A 20,174-nucleotide genomic window follows, 5' to 3' on the forward strand; every position below is an offset into this window, starting at 1 on the left:
TCCTGGAGGAAGACCTGGATTCAGGACTATACGTGGCCGGTGGCCTTGTAACTACCCCCCTGCCAAGTCCTTTGGCTCAGTCCAACCCCAGCAGCTGGAAGGAGCTACCAGGGCTGCTAGCCCCTCAGTCCTGTGCAGGGCAGCTTCATGTGTGCACCCTGTGCAGTCCCACGGGGACCCCCCTGAGGAGGACCTGTGTTGGATTTCCTGCTCTTATTGCCATCTAGAAATTCTTAATGATTTTTTTAACAAGGGGCACTGCATTTTTTTATTGCATGACTTTATAAATCAGATAGCTGGTCCTGGCTACCATTTCCAAGTCCATTTCAGCTTGTGGTCTGTGCTTGGAAGTAAAGCCAAATTGTCTCTGAATCTCAGAGCTGTTCAGTCCCTGGTCCTCCTGTGATTCCCGCCCTGCAGATGGCAAGGTCCTCTGGCATTTGTGCTATCCAACTCCTACATGCGCTGCAAAGCCCAGTTAAGCACTGCCTCCATTCTGAATACTGCCTCCAGCTTCCCCCAGCATAAGAAATACCTCCTTCCCTTGCAGCATCAACAGGCAAAACAGCACAATGACCCCCAGAACCTGACTGCCTGAGTTTAAGTCTCTGCTCTGCCAGTTATCTGTGTGACCTTGGGCAAGTCATTAAACTTCTCCCATGTCCATTTTATAGATAAGGAAACTTATCTATGAAATGGGCATAATAAAAGCACTTATGATTATTTGGAGGATTATTAATAAGCAAATATATGAAACATTAAAGAGCTGCCCTAGCTAGTTTGGCTCAGTGGATAGAGTGTCAGTCTGCAGCCTGAAGGGTCCTGGGCTCAATTCCCATGAAGGGTACATGCCTGGGTTTCAAGCTCGATCCCCAGTGGGTGGGGGGTGGGGGGGCGTGCAGAAGGCAGCCAATCAATAATTCTCTCTCATCATTGATGTTTCTATCTTTCTCTCCCTCTCCCTTCCTCTCTAAAATCAATAAAAATATATTTCAAAAAACAAACAAAAACATTAAAGAACCAAGTCAGATACACAAAAATGTTAGCTATTATTACTTTTATAACCATTTTCCCCTAATGCTTATTTGTATCATTACCATAACAGTCAATTCATACTATCATTAAAATGTAAACTATATCATATTTTCCCACGATTTAAGCCAGGTGCCAGCAAAACATTTCTGTAAAGGGCCAAATACTAAATACTTTAGGCTTTGCATGTCACACATTCTCAGTCCCAACTACTCAGCTCTGCCTTTGTAGCACAAAACAAATGGTCATGATACAAAAGTTCCAATAAAACTTTATTTACAAAAATACAGACAGGAGCCCAAAGTGGTCCACTGACCAGAGTTTGCTGAACCCTGGGTGAATTCTTTCAGCTCTTTCCTGTCCATTTTAGACTAAAGCTCAACCTCGTCCCCAGGACCTACAAGACCCCACACACCTCTCTCTGGTCTCATGTGCCCCCACCCTCCTTCTCTCTTAATCTACCCCATTGCACACACAGTTACGCCTTGAACACACTGCTCTCACTCAACCCAGGGCCCCTCCATGTACTAGTCCCTGGCCCAGGGCCTTCGATTTGTTCACACTGGATGAATTACATGCCAGACCAAATAGAACTCATGTCTAAAAACTACATTCGCTTAATTTTCAGTTTCTTAACTACATAATCACCTACAGCAAACTGTTAGTCCCAACCTGGCTTATCTTGACCACTGGCTACTTCTAAAAGCTTATACCCTTCTATCAACTTGTAGATCCTCATCACTGCCGGGGGACGAGGGAGTGTCCTCATCCATGATGAGTGTACATTCCAGGAAGGAGACAGACAATAGCCAAGGAAATGAATACATAATCAAGATAATTTAAGGTGACTACTATCACTTTATCAGGGTAATGGGAGAGACAGAGGTGAAGGGGCAGCTGGTGATGGCATAGCCAGAGGAGGAGCTGACCCCTGAAAGATGCAGAGGAGTCCCCCGTAGGAAGATCTGAGGGAAGGGAGCACCTGGCAGAGGGAACAGTAAGGACAAAGGCCCATGAGAGGGAATTGCTGGGCACACGCGGGGACAGAAAGGGGCCCAGTGCAGCAGGCCAGTCAGGAGGGAGAAGGGTGGTAGTAAGTGATGAGGGAAGAAAGGTTGGGCTGGATCAGACAAACTTCTAGGCCAAAGTAAAAAAATTTGATGTTATTCTAAGAAGTACAGGAAACCATTTCATTAGGGAATGGGGCTTGAGAACCAGTGGGGAAGAAATCAACGCTGCAGGGCAGAGAACGGGTTATAGGAAGGATAACAGGATAATAGAGTAAGCAAATAGTGATCACTGTCATAGCAGCTGATCCTTACTGGGGCTGACCATGAGGCGGTAGCATTCTTCTCAGTCTCTCACATAAATGAATGAACTTTCATCCCTACAACAACTGCCCAGTGGAGCACCTACTGAACCCATTTTATAAATGGAGAAAATGAGGCTTGGAGAAGTTAAATGAATTATGGAGAAGTAATGGAATCTGAGGAGTGGACAGAGGTGAGAAATAGTTCAGAACCACACTGTCCAATGCAGGAGCCACAAGGCAAAGGTGGCTACTTAAAATAACTAAAATTAAATCCTAAAACCCAGTTCCTTGGCCACAGAAGTCACATGTCAAGTGCCCAGAAGCCATCATCTCAGAAAGTCCTGTTGGACTGCACTGTTTTAGAGGCAGCAGAACCTGGTGACCATAAACTCAGCTCAGAGGATGGAGACAGGCAATAGCCCAGGAAATGAATAAATGATCAACTTGTGCAGTCACACAGCTAGGAAGCTGTCTGTAAGGCACATTCCTCCCTATCCCCTCTGCCACCGCAATAAATTCCGTCACTCAACAGATGTTGGTTGAGCACTGCCCCTTTCTACAGATGCAGATGAGCAATGCCATTTTTCTACCCAGGTACCTTGGCAGATGACACATGGCTCACACATGGGCCTGACTCACAGATGCTCAAAGGGCTCTTGGATTGGCTAAATAATGTACCCCCTCTCCCCCCCTGCCCCAAAGATGCCCACATCCTAATCCCAGGAACATGTGAATATGTTATCTTCTATGGCAAACTGAATTTTGCAGCTGTGACTAAATTAAAGGTCTGGAGATGGGGCTATTATCTTGAATTATCCTAGTTACCCAATGTGATTCCAAGGATCTTTATAAGAGGACTAGAGGCCCGATGCACAAAGAGTAGGCCTTCCTTCCCCCAGCTGCTGGCACCGGCTTCCCTCTGACACCCAGGACCCAGGCTTCCCTCACAGCCAGGCTTTTTGTCTGGAAGGACGTCCAGTCTAATTAGCATATTACACTTTTATTATTATAGATGGTTGGAGGGCCAAAGAGAAAGAGAGAGGGATTTGAAGATGCTGTAAGCTGGCTTTAAAGATGGATGAAGGAGCAACTAGTCAGGGAATGTAGGTGGCCTCTGGAAGCTGGGAAGGCTAGGAAACGTCAAGTCAGCAGGTTGTCTTAGCGTTTACGTCCACACCTAAGTGCCATTACATCATTAGTTCTGGTCGTCATGTCATAGCATCATTGCTAAGCATCAGATGTTGATTTCTCACCAAGGAAGAGGAGAATTCGGCTCCCAGGGTTTGCATTATAAAGATGATGAAAATGCCACACACATTTGGGCCCCTTTGTCCACTGTGATTACTCCTCTCCTGCCTGACTTCTGGTTTTCCCTGGAATCAATAATCACCGTGTTTTATTGTTTAACAGTAATATATTTACAAATTGTCAAAAGCTTTTCTCAATGCAGTTCACTGTCTTCATAGCAACCATCCCCATCTACATTCTGATTTATGTACCAATTGGTGCAAAATGAATTTGTATCGCTTCAGTCTGTCCTTTTGACCCGGGGAGCTGACTATAAAGAACATCTGAGGAAAAGGCTGGAAAAGCACTTTTGAAAAGCAGACAGCAGCAGGCTCCAATTTCATGTACTACAATGAGAAAGAATGCCTTAGCACCTTGATCAGCACTTGTCACTCACAACTCTAAGCACACAGCGAAACCTGTAGCAGCAAAAGTCTAGAAATAAAGCCAGTTGCTGTTAACACCTGTTAATACTGTGAATAATTCTGTTTATAACATGATTTGTTGCCTTTTGTGAAATGCTAAAGAGCAGTTAGTGGTTAGAAGAATGTGTGTGTGCATGTGTGCATGAGTGTGAGAGTGTGAATGTGTGAATGTGTGAATGTGTGTGTGTGCGCGCGTGTGTGTGTGTGTGTGTTATCAGGTGCTGTGCTAAGTCCTTCCTGCAGGCCACAGCATGCGAATACGGCAGAGCACAGTCCAGGACTCTGTGTTTTCCTGTCCAGCATCCTGGCTGCCTCCCAAATGAAAGTCTGGCCTGTCCTGGAGCTGCAATGGTCCCACACTGCCTTGCTCAGGGCCTCCAAGTATTGTTACAGCATCACTTAGGAGTGAGAGGGACCCAAATGCCCCCCTCACTTTACTTCCTCAGTCAAAAGAGTCAGCTAACGTGCCAAGAACCTAGCCCGGAGGGGTTTGGGGGGGCTCAGTCCAGCCCAGGCTCCCCAAAAGCCAAGACCAGGAAACCTCTCGTCAGCCCCTGCAGGCACCAGGTGACCACAGGCATCTTTCTGCCACACGTCTGCACTATGGGTCAGAAATTTGGGGGATGAGCCAGTCACTCTCATTGCAAAATATGCATCAGAATCTCCAGGGCCCCCCAGTCCTCCCCAGCTTCTGTTCCTCATGCCTTCTGAGCTCCCAACGGGCCACAGAGGGGCTGGGCTTCAGCCCCCTCCTCTGCTGGAGGAAAGTACTCCCTGACACCCCCTCCGGAGCCCCACCAGCTGAGCCCTTCTTCACTCCAAAGCAGAGGGGTGTGCACAGCTCCGATGGGGCCGTCCCTTCAGCGTGCTCTGTGCAGATGACCCATGACAAGTGTTTCCGTCCCTGCCGGCTCAGCTGCTGGCCGAGCGGCTGCACTAATGACCAAGACACTAGATCAAAACGCAGGCTTCCCAGATCCCACCCACACCGCTGCGTCAGGAGTCCCTGGGCCTTATCTGGGCCGTTCGTCTCCTGAGCCGGTTGCCCAGGAGCTGACGTGCAGCCACATTTGGGACAGAGGTCTAGCAGGACCCACCCCAGGGGCACCTGAGATGGTTTTAGGCAGCACCTGGTCAGAAAATGCACAGGATGGGGTAAAAGGAGGCTCACAGCTCATTCTTGTATTACTGCTATTAATGCTTATATTGTTTTCCATAGGAACAACTGTGAGCCTATTTTTGCCCCACCCTGTATAACCAAACAGTAAAATGACAATTTTCACAGATATCACTACTTTGGATAACACCACAGAAGGAAAATGAAGTTAAAATGCTGGTGGACACAACTGTAACCAGGTAATGAAGGTTAACATGCTAATGGTAGTTCACATCAATATTGTATGGATTGCCCTAGCTAGTTTGGTTCAGTGGATAGAGCGTCGGTCTGTGAACTGAAGGGTCCCAGGTTTGATTCCGGTCAAGGGCACATGCCCAGGTTACAGGCTCAATCCCCAATAGGGGGCATGCAGGAGGCAGCCGATCAATGATTCTCTCTCATCACTGATGTTTCTATCTCTCTCTCCTTCTCCCATCCTCTCTAAAATTAATAAAAAATATATTTAAAATTTTTTTCAGAAGGCTACAGTAAAATAAGACCTATTTTATATTTCCTCCAATTGTAGTCTACAATACTGGCCCTTGGGGAGAGTGACAGGGTAGCTGCAGCCTTCATTCCCGCCCCCCCACCCCATGTGACCTGACATCATCTCAGGTTCCAGGGATCAGGATGGGGAGATCTTTGGGGTCCATTACCCTGCCCCCCACATTCAGGAGGCGCTTTCCTGAATGGTGACGATTCTCTGAATGATTCTAAGTTTAGTTAATATCTTCTGACCTTGCTCCCAAGTCCTCAAAGAAACAATGACATGAAACACCAAATATGGCGGCACAGATATGGTTGCTAATTGTGAAACTGCAAAGTGAGACTTTCATATAAGCCAAGACTTCCTCACCAACAGAGATGGCATGCAATTAGAGGCAATTCTGCAGGTAAGATGTTTCGTTCAGGGCCTGGCACACAGTAAGTGCTCAATAAATGCTAGTTTCAAAAGGGGAGGCCGTGTAAAATAAGACACCAGGTGTCCCTGACAATGTAGGTGAGCCTGAGAACGAGAACCCTTGTTCAACAAACGTTTAGTGAGCGTCAACTCCCCAATGAGATCCGAGGTGAGGCGCTTGGAATGATGAACAAATCAAAGAGCCTGGCCCTCAGGGGCCTTCTTCTTTCATAGGCTGAATCTCGACTCGAGAAAAAAACAGAAGAAAACGCAGCTCCACTTACGTGCATAGGATGGACTGGTCCTCTCGATCTGAGAACAGAAAGAAAAGACAGCCATGAGTTAGATGTAGCTCTGAACTGAGGGTCTGGATACGGGCCTCCTGGGACTCCCAGTACAAGCTCTTGCACACTGGCCCCCCTAGGGGTGACAAGGGGCCAGCTGGGCTCATTGCCCAGGGCCTGGGGGACAAGACCAAAGCCAAGAGGCCAGCACGGCTCTTTTAGATTCTCCTCCAGACCCCAAAGTCCTGGATGCAGCCCCAGAAAGATGCTGGAGTCTGGCTTGTTCAGGAGACAGTGATCTTCCCAGCCCCACCAGCTTTGGGGAGGGGGGGGAGCGGGTCCTGGGAGACCCACGTTGTCCAGATTGGGTCACAGGCGGAACACAGACTTTGAATTTAGACAGACTGGGGTGCATTAGGCCACTTTCCAGCTCTGTGGCCCTGGGCAAATGTTTGTAACCTCTCCATGCCTCAGTTCCTTCATCTGGAATGTGGGGTAGCAGACACTTTTTGGTTTGAAATTCAGCATCTACTCCCTCTTCTTCCAGGAAGATCATCCTGTGTTCCTTTAGGGGACATGTCCCCTGCCCTGCCTCTGCCATCATGTACAGTCCTGGTGGGGCTGCCCCACCAGCTCCCTCAGCCAAGAAGTGAGAACGGGTCCCAGGCTATGCCAATCAGGTTCTCCGAGCTGGATCTAGGACAGGGGATCAAAGTGGGTAGACAGAGCCCTGAGGGGGCACTTCCTGCCCCCAGGGCCTGAGCAGCTTCTGTTATTTCCTGAGGCTGGCTCCCCAGTCTCCCCATCTCACCTGTGAGCTCCCCGATACTTTCCCGTAAATCCCTTCCCTAGATAAGATGCCAAGTCGGTCCCTGTTGCTCACCACCAGAGAATTCTGGAAGATATAGTGGGCATCGTGAGATTTGTTGTGATTAAGCAGGCATTACTGATCACCTCTTAACGTGGCCGTAGGGGATGGAGTCAGGTTCTGGAGCCCATTTCCTCCCCTATGGGCACGGGGAGGGTTACCAACACCTTTAATCACCAACCAGTTAGCCATAACTGAGAAATCAGAGAATCATATCCACTGATGGGCAATGCCACAGCAGCAGGCATTTCTCCAGTCCATTCCCCAGCTCCAGGCCACCGTCATGATCAGCCCCTCACGATCAAACATCTCCCTCCATCTAGGGATATCCTCCTCCAAACCTCTTCCACTTTGGATGTTTCTTGAAAACGTGAACATAAATTTACCGTATGACTCAGGAATTCCACTCCTAGGAATCTACCCTAGAGCCCTGCAAATATGTGTCCTTACAAGACTTCCACACGAATGTTCACAGCAGCATTATCATAAAGGCTAAAAGCGGAAACAGTCCAAATGTCCATCAACTGATGACCGGGTAAACAAAATGTGGTATAGCCATGCAACGGAATATTATTCAGCCATTAAAACAATGAAGTACTGACTCATGTTACAACCCGGACGACCCTCAAAAACGGTATCTGCTAAGAAGAAGCAGTTAGACGCGAAAGGCCACACATTGTATGATTCCATTTACATGAAATGTCCAGAATAGGCAAATCCATCAAGACAACAGATTGGTGGTTGCCAGGGGGTGCGGTGAGGTTCCTGCAAGTGGGCATGAAGCATCATTTTGGGGTTCTCAAGCTGGACTGTGGTGATGCTTACACAACTGCCGATTTACTGAACATCGTTGAATTTCACACTTAAATTGGGTGAATTTTTGGTATGCAAACTTTATCTTAAATAGCTGGGGTTTTATCACAAATAGGATTTTTTATTTGTCACCATTAAATGTCTGATTTTTTTTTTTTACAATTCTTTATTTTCTTTTATTTGATTTTTATTTTTGACAGAGAGGAAGGGAGATGGGTAGAGAGTTAGAAACATCGATGAGAGAGAAACATCAATCAGCTGCCTCCTGCACACTCCCTACTGGGGATGTGCCCGCAACCAAGGTACATGCCCTTGACCAGAATCGAACCTGGGACCGCAGGCTGACGCTCTATCCACTGAGCCAAACCGCTTAGGGCTAAATGTCTGATTTTTAAACAGTCTTGGACTAGGAGCTCATATCCATCAGTTCATTTAACTTTAGTACCTGCCTCATCCCCAGTAGCTTTTCCAGAATTGCTACCTTCATGGTGAAGCTCCATGAGTTTTCCCAAGTCAAACATTCTGACTTTTCTAACAAAGGCATCATAGAGCCCTCGCTGGTTTGGATCAGTGGATAGAGCATTAGCCTGTGCATTGAAGGGTCCCGGGTTCAATTCCGGTCAAGGGCACATTGCTTGGGTTGCAGGCTCAATCCCCAGTAGGGGGCGTGCAGGAGGTAACCAATCAATGACTCTCTCTCATCACTGATGTTTCTATCTCTCTCTTCCTCTCCCTTCCTCTCTGAAATCAATAACTACGATGCCTTTTTTTTTTTTAAGGCATCATAGATTGGCAAGCCTTTTCTGTCTTTTCCAGTGTGATCTGGAATCAGTTTATTGACCACTTCTTTCAGGTCATTTGTCTGCACCTCTCGGGTCATGATTTCCAGCATCTGCTGGATTTGGTGGACCTGCTGATGCTAAGCATAAGAGGTCTTCTGAATCTAATTGTTGTGTTTTTTAGTAAAACCAATGCAGAAGAGATGAAGCAAATAACCATCGCTAATCTTGGCATCATCACGAGCTTCAGTCACGGTCTGCCATTTTTTTATTTTTATTTTTTATTTTTTTACCATGGAGCACATTTTTGTTGTGGGAAAGATCCGCGCCGTGGAATCAGTCAGCACTTTTTGCCCTGAACATCCTCAGTAATGAGCTTGAGTTTCCAAGGCAACTTCATCATCCTGCAGATCAGCTAAGCTCACTTCGAAAATACAACCCAAAGTCACACAGGCACTCCCATGACCGACCTGGGTTTTGAAGCACTGTGAGCCAGGGCCTCGGCTCTTTCTGCTTTGCCAAGAACAGGACAGCACACGGGAAATAGGACATGGGTCCCAAGGGGCCCAGGCTCCAGGGGGTTGGGGAAGGCATTGGGGGACAAGGCAGCTTGGGGAGACCCGCAGGGACTGTCCAAAGGAAGGAGTGAGGCCTATTGGCCAGGCCAGGGAAGCGGCTGTGCTAACCTCTCTGGTGGGAAGAGGGAGACCAGGGCATGAAGTGGCCTCTGGGATGGAAGGATCGGCCTCCCAAGAATCAGATCTCGAATCTGTAGACTTGTCCCAACACTAGGGCCAACCCCAGTCTAAGAACCATCACTTTTGGCCCAGATCCTCCTCCCCCATGTCCCCGTTCTGCCCGTGCACCCTGCCATTCTCATAGGGCAGCCTTTCCTCTTGTAAATTAAAAAAAACTGTGGTCAATGCACGTGACATAAAATTTACCATTATGACCATTTTTTCAAGCGTACAATTCAGTGGCATTAAGCATATTCACACTGTTGTGCAGCCGCCACCACCATCATTCTCCAGAGCTCTTTCATCCTACAAAACCGAAACTCTATACCCATGAAACACTAACTCCCCACCCTTTCTTCCCTCAGCCCCTGGCAACCACCATTCCACTTCCAGTCTCTATGCATCAGACACTGCAGGAGTCTCAGATGAGCAGAATCATACAATAATTGTCCTTTTGCGGCTGGCTTATTCTACTTAGCGTCCTGTCCCCAAGGTTCCTCTATGTACCAGAATGCCCTTCCTTTTTAAGGCAGAGTAATATTCCATGGCATGGGTCTGCCATCTTTTGTTCGTCCGTTCATCTGTTGATGAACACTCGGGTTGCTTCCAATTGGTGGCCATTATGAACCATGGCCACGGGGTTCCCACCTGCTAGAATCCTGCTTTCACTTCCATGGGGCACATGCTCAGAATTGCTGAATCGTATGGCTTTCCTGTTTAACTTTTTGAGAAGCTGCCGCACTATTTTCCGTAGCAGCTGCACCATTTTACACCCCCACCGGCAGTGCCCCAGGGCTCCAGTTTCTCCACAACCTCGTCAACACATTACCATCTGGTTTTTTATCGCTGCCATTCTAAGGAGTGAGGTGGTACTGCACTGCAGTTGAAGAGTCTTTTTTTTTTATTAAAGTGTATTGGGTTGACATTGGTTAATGAGATCATAAAGGTTTCAAGTGTATATGTCTATGATATATGACCTATATATTGCATTGTGACCCACCATTCAAAGTCAAATCTTATTAAAACAGTTGGATGATGCCACGCCTTTGCCAAAACGAGCTGATGAGTCTGATGGCCCCCGACCTCCCCACCACGACCTATGAGGTCTGGCATGATGTGTCCCCACCTACTCGCCTCATTGGCACCACTCTCTCATTCCCCTCCCCTCTGCTCAGCTCCTACAGCCACCGACTCCTCAGAGAGAACACACTCTCCTTCCAGGACCTTGGCCTGGAGCATTCTCTCCCCAGCTGTTGCTATGGCTGATACCTTACCATCATCTCAAGGGCTCCACTCCCAGGGAGGCCTTTCCTAATTCTCTGTCCACTGGACTGTATGCTACATCCTCTGGGCACTCAAAAATTAACCTGTTTATTTCCTCCATGTCACTTAGACCCATCTGGAATGACCTAGTGTTTGCCTCTTTCTCTATTCTAGAAAGAAAGTTTTATCAGGGAAGAGTCAGCTTTATCTGTTTGGTTTAACATTGTAGCTCTGACACTTGGCACATAGTAGGTGCTCAATTATATTTATTAGATGGATGGATGAAGGATGAATGGATGGGAAGATGGATGATGGATGGATGGGAAGATGGATGGGAAGATGGGTAGATGGGAGGATGATGGATGGCTGAAGGATTGAAGGATGGATGGATGGATGGATGGATGGATGGATAGGACTAGAGAAGGCAATGCTTGTGTTCACTGGGGATCAGAGAGGACAATAATGACCCTGACCATATCTAGAGGCAGGGAATGTACATCACATACAGGAGCTCTGGCCCACCCCAGAGCAAGATGAATGAGATGACTGGGTGAGCTCCATAGATCCTATGTCCACCTCCAACCAATTCTCTCTTTCTTCCCTCAGATTACAGATGGACAGTCTGGTGACTTGGTTGGGCTAAATCATCAGGACATAAGGCAAAAAATCCAAAAGGCGATTTAATTTCTTTCTTACTCTTACATTTCTTACCTTGGGCCACATCTGTCTCTGGGGCCATGTTCAGGGGTCGTGGTCAGAGGCACTGCCCAGGTAAGTCTGCCCTCTGAGCTGAGGGCTAACAGGAGGCCCTTGCAGACAGACAGGCCATAGGAACACACAGGGCAGAGGAGGGAATGTTCCATCACCATACAATCCTGGATTCCAGCCAGCTGCATTGATTCCCACCAGGCCGACACCCCCTCCCTCCGGCCACAATTCCTGGGCTGCCCCACAACAGCCAGAAACAGCCACATCAGGAACACCCACATGTGTCCCCAAAGCGAGACTCAGAAGTTGGTCTCTGCAACAACATCAGCAAGAGCAAAAGACCAGAAACAAACCATTTAACCGGTCCACCACATGAAGACCAGTTAAATAGATTCTGGTATTTAAATTCTGCTAAAGCCAAAAATGGCACATGAGGCAGTCATTTTAAAAAGCTAGGCAGATTTTTATCTGATACAGAACACTCTCCAAGATATATTAAGCTAAAAAATAAAAGGCTAAGTAACATTGCATCATACTTTTTATGTTTTAAAAAGGACATGTGCTCACACATACCCTCAAATATTTGTATGTGCATCGGCCATATTATGAACCCATTCTTGTTACGGGCAACAGAGAGGAGAGGGTCTGAGGGACAGAATCTGGACAGGAGGGAGCCTACTTTTTCTCCATCTTCGATCCTGTGGATGTTTGTGCTGAGCCTGTATAACCATTCCCTCATCCCACCAAAAATGGTCAACATACAAATAGTCTTTATTGCCCTTCAGGAAACCATTATAACCATAAAACTTAGGAAAGAGGAAAAAGCGGCCTCCCGCTCACCACGCCATGGGCCCGAGCTAAGTTCGTCCTATTCTCAGTGACCCACTGAATTCCCACAGCAGCCCATGAGCTGGGCACTGGCATCACCCCCATTGTACAGATGAGGAAAATAGAGCACAGAAGGGAGGCCACTTGCCCAAGGTCATGGCGGTGGTGGAACTGTGGTCCCAAGAGATATGTCCACTCAGAAACTCAGAAAGTGACCTTATCTATCTATATATAAAAGGCTCATATGCAAAGTGTCCCCTCGGGAGTTCAACTAGGAAACCAGGAGTTCGATCCATTGCTATGACATATGCTGACCACCAGGGGGCGGCGCGGAACAAAGGAAGACTGGGCCGGCGGCCAGCAGCCAGCAGCCAGCAGCCGGAAGGCCCTGATCGGCCCTGATCGCCAGCCAGGCCTAGGGACCCTACCTGTGCACAAATTTTGGCCTCTAGCTCAGTCTTACAGATGCAATTAAAGATCTCCAGATGAGATCATCCTGGACCTAAATCAATGACCATTGTCCTTATTTATAAGAGAATGAAGAGGGAGAGACACGGGGAGATGGCACATGAAGGAGGCAGAGATGGGAGTGATTTGTCTACAAGCCAAGCAACACCAAGGACTGTCAGCAACACCAGAGGCTGGGAGACAGGCGTGGTTTGGATTCTCCCGCAGACCTTCCCGAAACAAGCAATCCTGCCGACACCTTGATTTCGGACCTCTGGCCCTGGGACTGTGAGAGAACAGAGTCTTGTTGTTTTAAGGCTTAAGTTTGCAGCCATGTGCAGAGCAGCCCTAGAAAATGAGCGCGGTCACCAGCCAGTGAGTGCAGGCTGGGACTCAAGCCCCAAGCTGTCATGACCCCGGAGGCCTTGCTTTTTGTCACTTGTCACGGTTGCTTTGCCTTCCTCAGATGACCCTCACTCGTGCTCTGTGGCACTTCCTTCCAAGATAAAAACAAGAAGGCAGTAAACCTTTCATCTCCTTGGTACACGCTACAGAAAGACAGCAGTCAGCATCACCCTTGGAGACGGGCAGTCGTGCAGGGGGACACCATGGGTTGGCACACTACCAGCTCCTTGCCCTAGAATTGAGGGAATGTGGACGCCTGTGCCTCCAAATTCCACCCAGAGGGAGAAATCCACATGGGAACAGAGCAAAATAGGAAACCAGTTAAAAACCGAGTCAGGAAGGGCCAGAGGGGTGAGAGAATGGAGGAACCAAGGCCCTGATCAGCACCCAGGCAGAGCAAGAAGCTCTGGGCTGGCCCAAACAACCTCCGCTGTTTAGAGGAGCGATGCTGAGACTGACCGATGGACAAGCTATCTTTACCCACCTGCTCTGGGGAGCGAGGCAGGCTGTCCCAGCAGCTTGGGAAGCCGTGGATAGGGTCAGCTGCTGCTCCTGAGGCCTTTCCTCACAGGTCCCCAGGAGAGGGAGCAGGCTCCAGGGCAAGGCGTGGAAGCTTCCAGGGTGGCTCTGTGCTGGGGGTGGTGGCCCGGCGACCTCTGGCCTGGGACATTCCCATCGGAAACCCATGGCCTCCAGCGTGGGAAGCTAACAGAGCTCTGGTTATGGGCAGAAAAGAGGCTCAGTGTGGGTTGCTTGTTGACCCACGTGGGGCCCAGGACATTGGTTTCCTGGAGATTCTGATTTTTCCTGAGCCTGAGCTTGCGTCTGACACAAGGCAGCAAAGTTCTCTGAATGTGCAAATCTGGGACCCCTGCCCATTTTTACACACACCGTTATTTTCTCCCCAAAGCATCTCCTCCACCACTTCTCTTCCTGCCTAATCCGTTCTCTTATTTCTTTCCCCCATTAAGTTGACATTCACAAAACATAAAATGAATCACATAAAGTGAACCAGACAGTGGCATGGAGTACATTCACAATTTGTGCATCTAGTACCAAAATATTCATGTCAGCCCAGAATCAAACCCTACACCCATTAAGCAGTCACTCTCCATTCTAACTCCCCATAACCTAGCAACCAGCAATCTGCTGTCTTTCTGGAGTTACCAATTCTAGGCATGCCGCATAAAGGGCCTTTCTTCTTAAAAAATTTTTTAAATCCTCACCCAAGGATATGTTTTCTATTGATTTTAGAGAGGGAGAGAGGGTGGGGGGAGAGAGAGAGGGATAGAGAAGAGAGAAGAGAGAAACATAAATTACTTGCCTCCTGCATGTGCCCTGACTGGGGATCAAACCTTTAACCTGACAGGGAATGGAGGAACCCACCACCTTTTGGTGTGTGAGACAATGTTCCAACCAACTGAGCCACCCAACCAGGGCACAATAAAGCTTTTCTATGTTTTTAAACTATGTTGATTTTATACCATCTATGAATCAAGAAATGTGACTCCTGAAAAAGTCACACAGATCTATTTGTTTTTCAACAGTTACAGAACTGCGTTAATGCTTCTCCTACTAGCCTGTGAACGCCTGAAGGTCAGGGCTGTGCTTGATCTCAGGTGCCAGGAACAAGACTTGATGCATAGTAGGTACTCAGTACATGCTTGGAGATTTGAACCCCCCCCCCCCCTCTCCCTCTCTCTCTCTGGCACCTGAGATAGTAGCCATGGTAAACCCTCATTCCTATATTCACATATTCACTCAGCAAACAAGTTATGAGGCCCTACTATGTGCCAGGAAACACAAAGTTCCCTGAGACCTACTTAGTCTCTGCTTCTGAGAGGCTCATGACGCTATACGGGCCACATGACTGAGGTATGAGCCACGCTAAGATGGGTACATGCCCGAAGCGCTGCAGAAGGTAGACTTGGCTTTGATGTTCCTGAGAGACAGGAAGTCTTCACAGCTGAGGTGACAACCGAGCTGCCTGGAGAAGGATGCGGAGTAGGAATCCCCAGGAGATGCCAGGAGGCCCAGCACCCCAGGCAGAGGGCCGGGAGCAGCAGGTGAGAGGTGGAGAAATGACAGAGCTGTGCAGGGCCGTAGCCCCTCTGTCCGGCTGAGCTCCCCAGCCCAGAGCCCGGAGTTTGTGTCACACCCACCCCCACCCCTAAATGTGCCTCCCTCCCCTTCTCCCCGGGCTGGGGGTCTGGCCTTGGATGGGCGAGTCTGCGTGGAGCTCTCTGAGCCGATCAGGGCTCAGGCCGGCCCTCCCCCACAGGAGGAGAGAGAGAGAGAGAGAGAGAGAGAGAGAGACGCCAGCTCCCCACAGACCAGCTATTTCGGCCCAATCCCAAACACCAGCTCATGGTTTACGGCTGGGGAGCCAGAGGCCTGCAGGCTGACCATAAAAGGAGAAAACTGAACAGACCCAGCTCACTGCTTCTCTTCCCTTCTTCCTCTGCCAGGCTGCTGTGGGACCCAGTGAAAGGGAGGTGGCCAGTCTATGTCCCCGTGGGTCACTGCTACCTCTGGGCCAGTGAGGAATGAAGGACGCGGGCTCCGAGTGCAGAGAGTGGCTCCCTACCTAACACTGCACCCGAGGGCGGACACCAGAGTTCCAGACTCAAGGTGAACGTCAGTGCAGGGCCTCAACTGTGGACCCTCGACAGATGACAGCTAACGCCTGCTGCACCTGCCCCGACCAGGCAAGGTTCCCCATGCACCGTCCAAATCAACCCTCACAACTGGGGTAGGCACCGTTACTATCCTCACAGCACAAATGAGGAAACTGAGGCACAGAGAAGTGGGCACACTGGCAGAGCTGGGATTCAAACCCAGCTCCAGAGCCCAGGCTCTAACCACTGCTCTGTGGGCCAGGGTCCTTCTCCTTCCCCAGCCTTCCTCTCCCTAGAGGAGTTAGGTGGGAAGAGATTCTAGGGGCTTATGCTGGACTCCAACAAGAACCTTCCAGACCCACACAAAGCCCTGGCATCTTTAATAGCAGAACTGGCCAGTTGAGACGGTGTGGGTACAGGAGGACCAGTGTTCCCACCTCCACACGCTCCCTCCTGCTCTGCCCCAGCCCCAGAGCCTCGTGGCTCCCTATTAAGCCCACATGTCACCTCCCAATGAAGCCTCCCCTGTCCTCACAGCCTAGGCCCCAAGGGGTCCACCTCACAGCCCCCAGCACCTCCCCTCCATAGCACATGCATCTGTGTGGTGATTTAATTAATAACCTGCCCCCCAACTGGACCCCCACAGTGGGTCCTCAATCAACAGAGTTAAATAAAAAGGGAACGGGGAGTCAGGTTCCCTCCAAGGCTGGGAGGACACAGTATTGGCCTGGGGAGCCAGGCCTGCAGGCCGGCAAGGAGGAGGCTGGAACACACAGACTCCATGAGGAACACATCGTCAACTACTGTCAGCCAGCGTTTCCCAAATCCACTCCCTAAAACACGTCTGCCTCTTCAACTCGGTATTTACTGCTTAATTTAAAAAATGAATTCTCCTCCGCCCTCTCCCATCTGCGTGAGACACCATGGGCAGTCCATACGGGATCATCACATTCAGATGAACCTTTACCCGTCCTCATTTCCTGCCAAAGAACTGAGCTTGCGATAACTCCGAGCACCAAGGCCTCCTGTGCCTCAGCAAAGACGGGCCAGGACGGAGCCGCCACCACCCCTCACCCCCAGCAGGTCGGTCGGAGCCCACAGCTGCTGCGAAAATCTCCAAAAGGCAGAGAAAGGATGCAACTGGTCCCCTAGCTGGGGGGGCGTCGTGGAAACACAGTCTCTGGAGCAAAACGACTTGGAATTACTTCCTGGATCCACCTTTTGGACAAGACACGTTGCCTCTTGAAGCACCAGTTTCCTTGCAAGGAAAACAGAGCTCAAAATCCATACTTTTCATGGTTATGGAAGCAATGTAATGAGACTGGATACACAAAAGACTTAAAATTACACAACGGCACATGCAAGAGCTTAATGTTGGCTAGTCTCACCACCACTGCTGTTCTATCGTCACCAGCATCTAAAATAGTGAGCCCGTGGGGTGGTTTCGGATGACAGCGGCTCTGTCCAGGGGGACAGAGTATCAGGCCAAGGGCAACCCTCTCTAATTAGAAGGGCTAAGCCAGTCCCTAAGCCTTTGGGGGTCTCAGTTTCCTCATCTGTTAAGTGGGGGTAACAGCACGACACTATTCACCAGATTGCCTCGGAGAGAAGATAAACTGTTTTGAAGGCGGCCGGAGGTGATGTCCCCGGGTTTGACACTCAGCTCTGGGGCCAAGTCACCTGGTGCTCTGGGACTCAGCGTCTTCCATCTGTCAAATGGGGACACTATCCCGCAGGTGCCAGCAAGGGCAGAGCGATGTGGGATTGACAGAGCGGTGAGCCCAGGGCTTAGCGGTGCCCCTCCTCTCTCTGCCCAGTTTAGGGAGCAGCCTCTGGGGAGCTGAGGGAGCAAGAGCCAGCTGACCATGGACAGAGGGAGCCCGCTGAGTGTGGGAACTTGCAAAGCATAGTTTGCATCCTCCCACCTCCCAAACTTCTCAGCTTGGAGAGGGTTCAGCCAAGAGCTTGAGCTGATAAAGGCCTGGGGCTGCTGTTTCCTTTTTAACCCCCTCGCCCCTCACTACACACTTCCCTGGAGTGGCCACTTGGTGCTAATTGGGTGAAGACAAAGCGCCCCTGTGGCTATCTCGCACAGGCGACAAATCCTGATGGCTCCTCTCAGCACATCGGAATGAAACCTTATCTGCCTTTCGCAGCCCTGCCCCGCCCCTGGGACCCATGGGTGGCAGGGATCCGTGGCGGTTCTCGTCAGGAAAGCTTTAGTGGTGCTTCACCCACATTCATCGTGTTAATTTATCGCAGTTAAATAGCTCCAGCTCCTTGAATGCCCACCTTTCAACACGCTGAGATGTAAGACAGGCCTGCAGGAGCCAACAGCCTGCCATGGGACAGTAGGGGGCTCTGTGTACCAGCTCAGCACCACCCACTAACTGGGCAAAGCTTAGGTTTTGGAGTCAGATAAATCAAGCTCAGATCTGGCTCTGACACTTATGAGACCTTCAGCAAGTTCTTCACCTCTCTGAGCCTCAATTTACCCAGCTATAAAATGGGGCTAGTAATAGCGCCTGCCTCCAGTGTTGGATCTGACAAGTCATGTAAACACAGGCCCACATGCACACACTCCAAGGGAGGAAAAATAAACATTTTGAAAGGATCCAATATTTGCTCTTTCCTAAAAACCATCAAGGCAAATGGGAAAAAATTAGAACTTTGTTGGCCTTCCTGGTTTTATAATTTAGAATTGTTTTTATTCTGGATTGCGTATGCAGGCACCATAATAATTTCAGGCCTTCATTGTCAAGGGCCTAATCTGATTGTGTCTACCTTGTAGGTTTGTGTTAAGGATCAATTGAGAATATTCTTGTAAAGCCCTGAGCATATAGGAAGCACACAATTAAGTCCACTAACATCACAATCACATCTTTGGAAAAGAAGATAGGAGAGAATTTCCATGGGAAATAGGAGAGAAATTCCATGGGATGGTGGAGTTAACACATGTGTTTAGTGCTCCTCCCTCCCCAAATCGTACTAAAATGACAGTAAAGGAATTGTTCAAAAACACACGAACCAGTTCAAATGAACTGGAGAGGAGGGAACAGCAACACAAGCTTGGAAGCCAGAAAACAGGAGAAGTGATGACTGTCCCAAGAAAGGAGAAGTCTAAGCTGGCAGTGGGCACAGCTGAGAACCAACTCAAGTTCACCATAAAATTCCCTGTTCTGGCCCAAACCTCAGTAATTAGCAGCACCTGGGGCCTCTGGAAGACGGGGCAAAGGAGGACATAAAAACATAAGAATTGGTTGAAGGTCTGTTTGAGGAGCTACGAGCCACTCCCTGCAGCCTAGTGACTGCCCTGCCCACAGTCCACAGAGGAGGCAGATTTCGTCTCTAGAAGGGGTGAAATAAAGGGTCTCTGTCCTGGGGGCCACCAGAGACCAAACTGAAATAAGGAGGACAGCGTGCAAGTTTCATCCCACAGTTTAAAACCCGTCGCCTCTTCTCAAATAGACCCTCAAGATAGTGGTAGATTTTTTTTAAAAGATTTACATTCTTAAATATATATATATTTCTTTATTGATTTCAGAAATCTCATGAAAAAAATTCAAGGAGGGAGAGGAGGAAAACCATGTTCTGAGGCTGGGACATGAATTTTTTTCTTAGGAAAAATAGTTCAGTGGATGAACAAACCTGGGACCCTTCAGTCTGCAGGCCGACGCTTTATCCACTGAGCCAAACGGGCTAGGGCAGATAATGGTAGATTTTTATACTCTAGACAGAAGATTGTACAAGTCTTCTCTGAAGAATATGATCAGCCCAAGAAAAAAGAGTGAAAGATATATCAGAAGTGCCCCAAGGAATGGCTCAGCTCCACCATACTATAGCCACGCTCATCGGCAGCAAGCTAACTCCTGCAAGCACAGAGCACCCATCACTTTCGTGGTGCCATGTACTGAAGCATTCCAGGTGAGTGGACAGCCAAGAATCACCAGACACCTGAAGAAGCCACTCATATGACAGACAGACATTAAAACAAAGGAAAATGCATCTGGAGGAAAGAGAGACTGTACATGGAGAAGAATTCTTCAAGAAAAAGAAAAAGAAGTATTCTCACACAGAAAAAGAATGCTGTCAGAAAGAAATATTCAGAAAATAAAACAGAGTTCTTAGAAATGAAAAAAGTATGACAGCATAAATTAAAAACTCAATTTAAGGGTAGTAAAATAAAGTTGAGGTAATTGCCCAGAAAAAAAGGATAAAAAAGATAAAGAGATAAAAAAGACAAGAGAAAGATGAAAATGATAGGAACAGTCCAGGAGTTCCATTTTGGAAACAAGACTTCCAGAAAAACAG

The 20,174-nt window shown here is 48.7% G+C and overlaps 1 protein-coding gene across 1 annotated transcript in view; it reads right to left on the reverse strand.

Annotated features, from left to right (window-relative positions):
* Positions 1–20,174, reverse strand: part of MYH11 (myosin, heavy chain 11, smooth muscle) — a 140,497-nt gene that overhangs the window by 61,618 nt on the left and 58,705 nt on the right. Inside the window, exon 4 of the mRNA XM_015561293.1 lies at positions 6,398–6,425. Coding sequence (XP_015416779.1) covers positions 6,398–6,425 — 28 coding nt within the window. The remainder of the gene's footprint in view (positions 1–6,397; positions 6,426–20,174) is intronic.

Source organism: Myotis davidii, unplaced genomic scaffold (genome assembly GCF_000327345.1).
Source record: "Myotis davidii unplaced genomic scaffold, ASM32734v1 scaffold1115, whole genome shotgun sequence".
NCBI lineage: Eukaryota > Metazoa > Chordata > Mammalia > Chiroptera > Vespertilionidae > Myotis > Myotis davidii.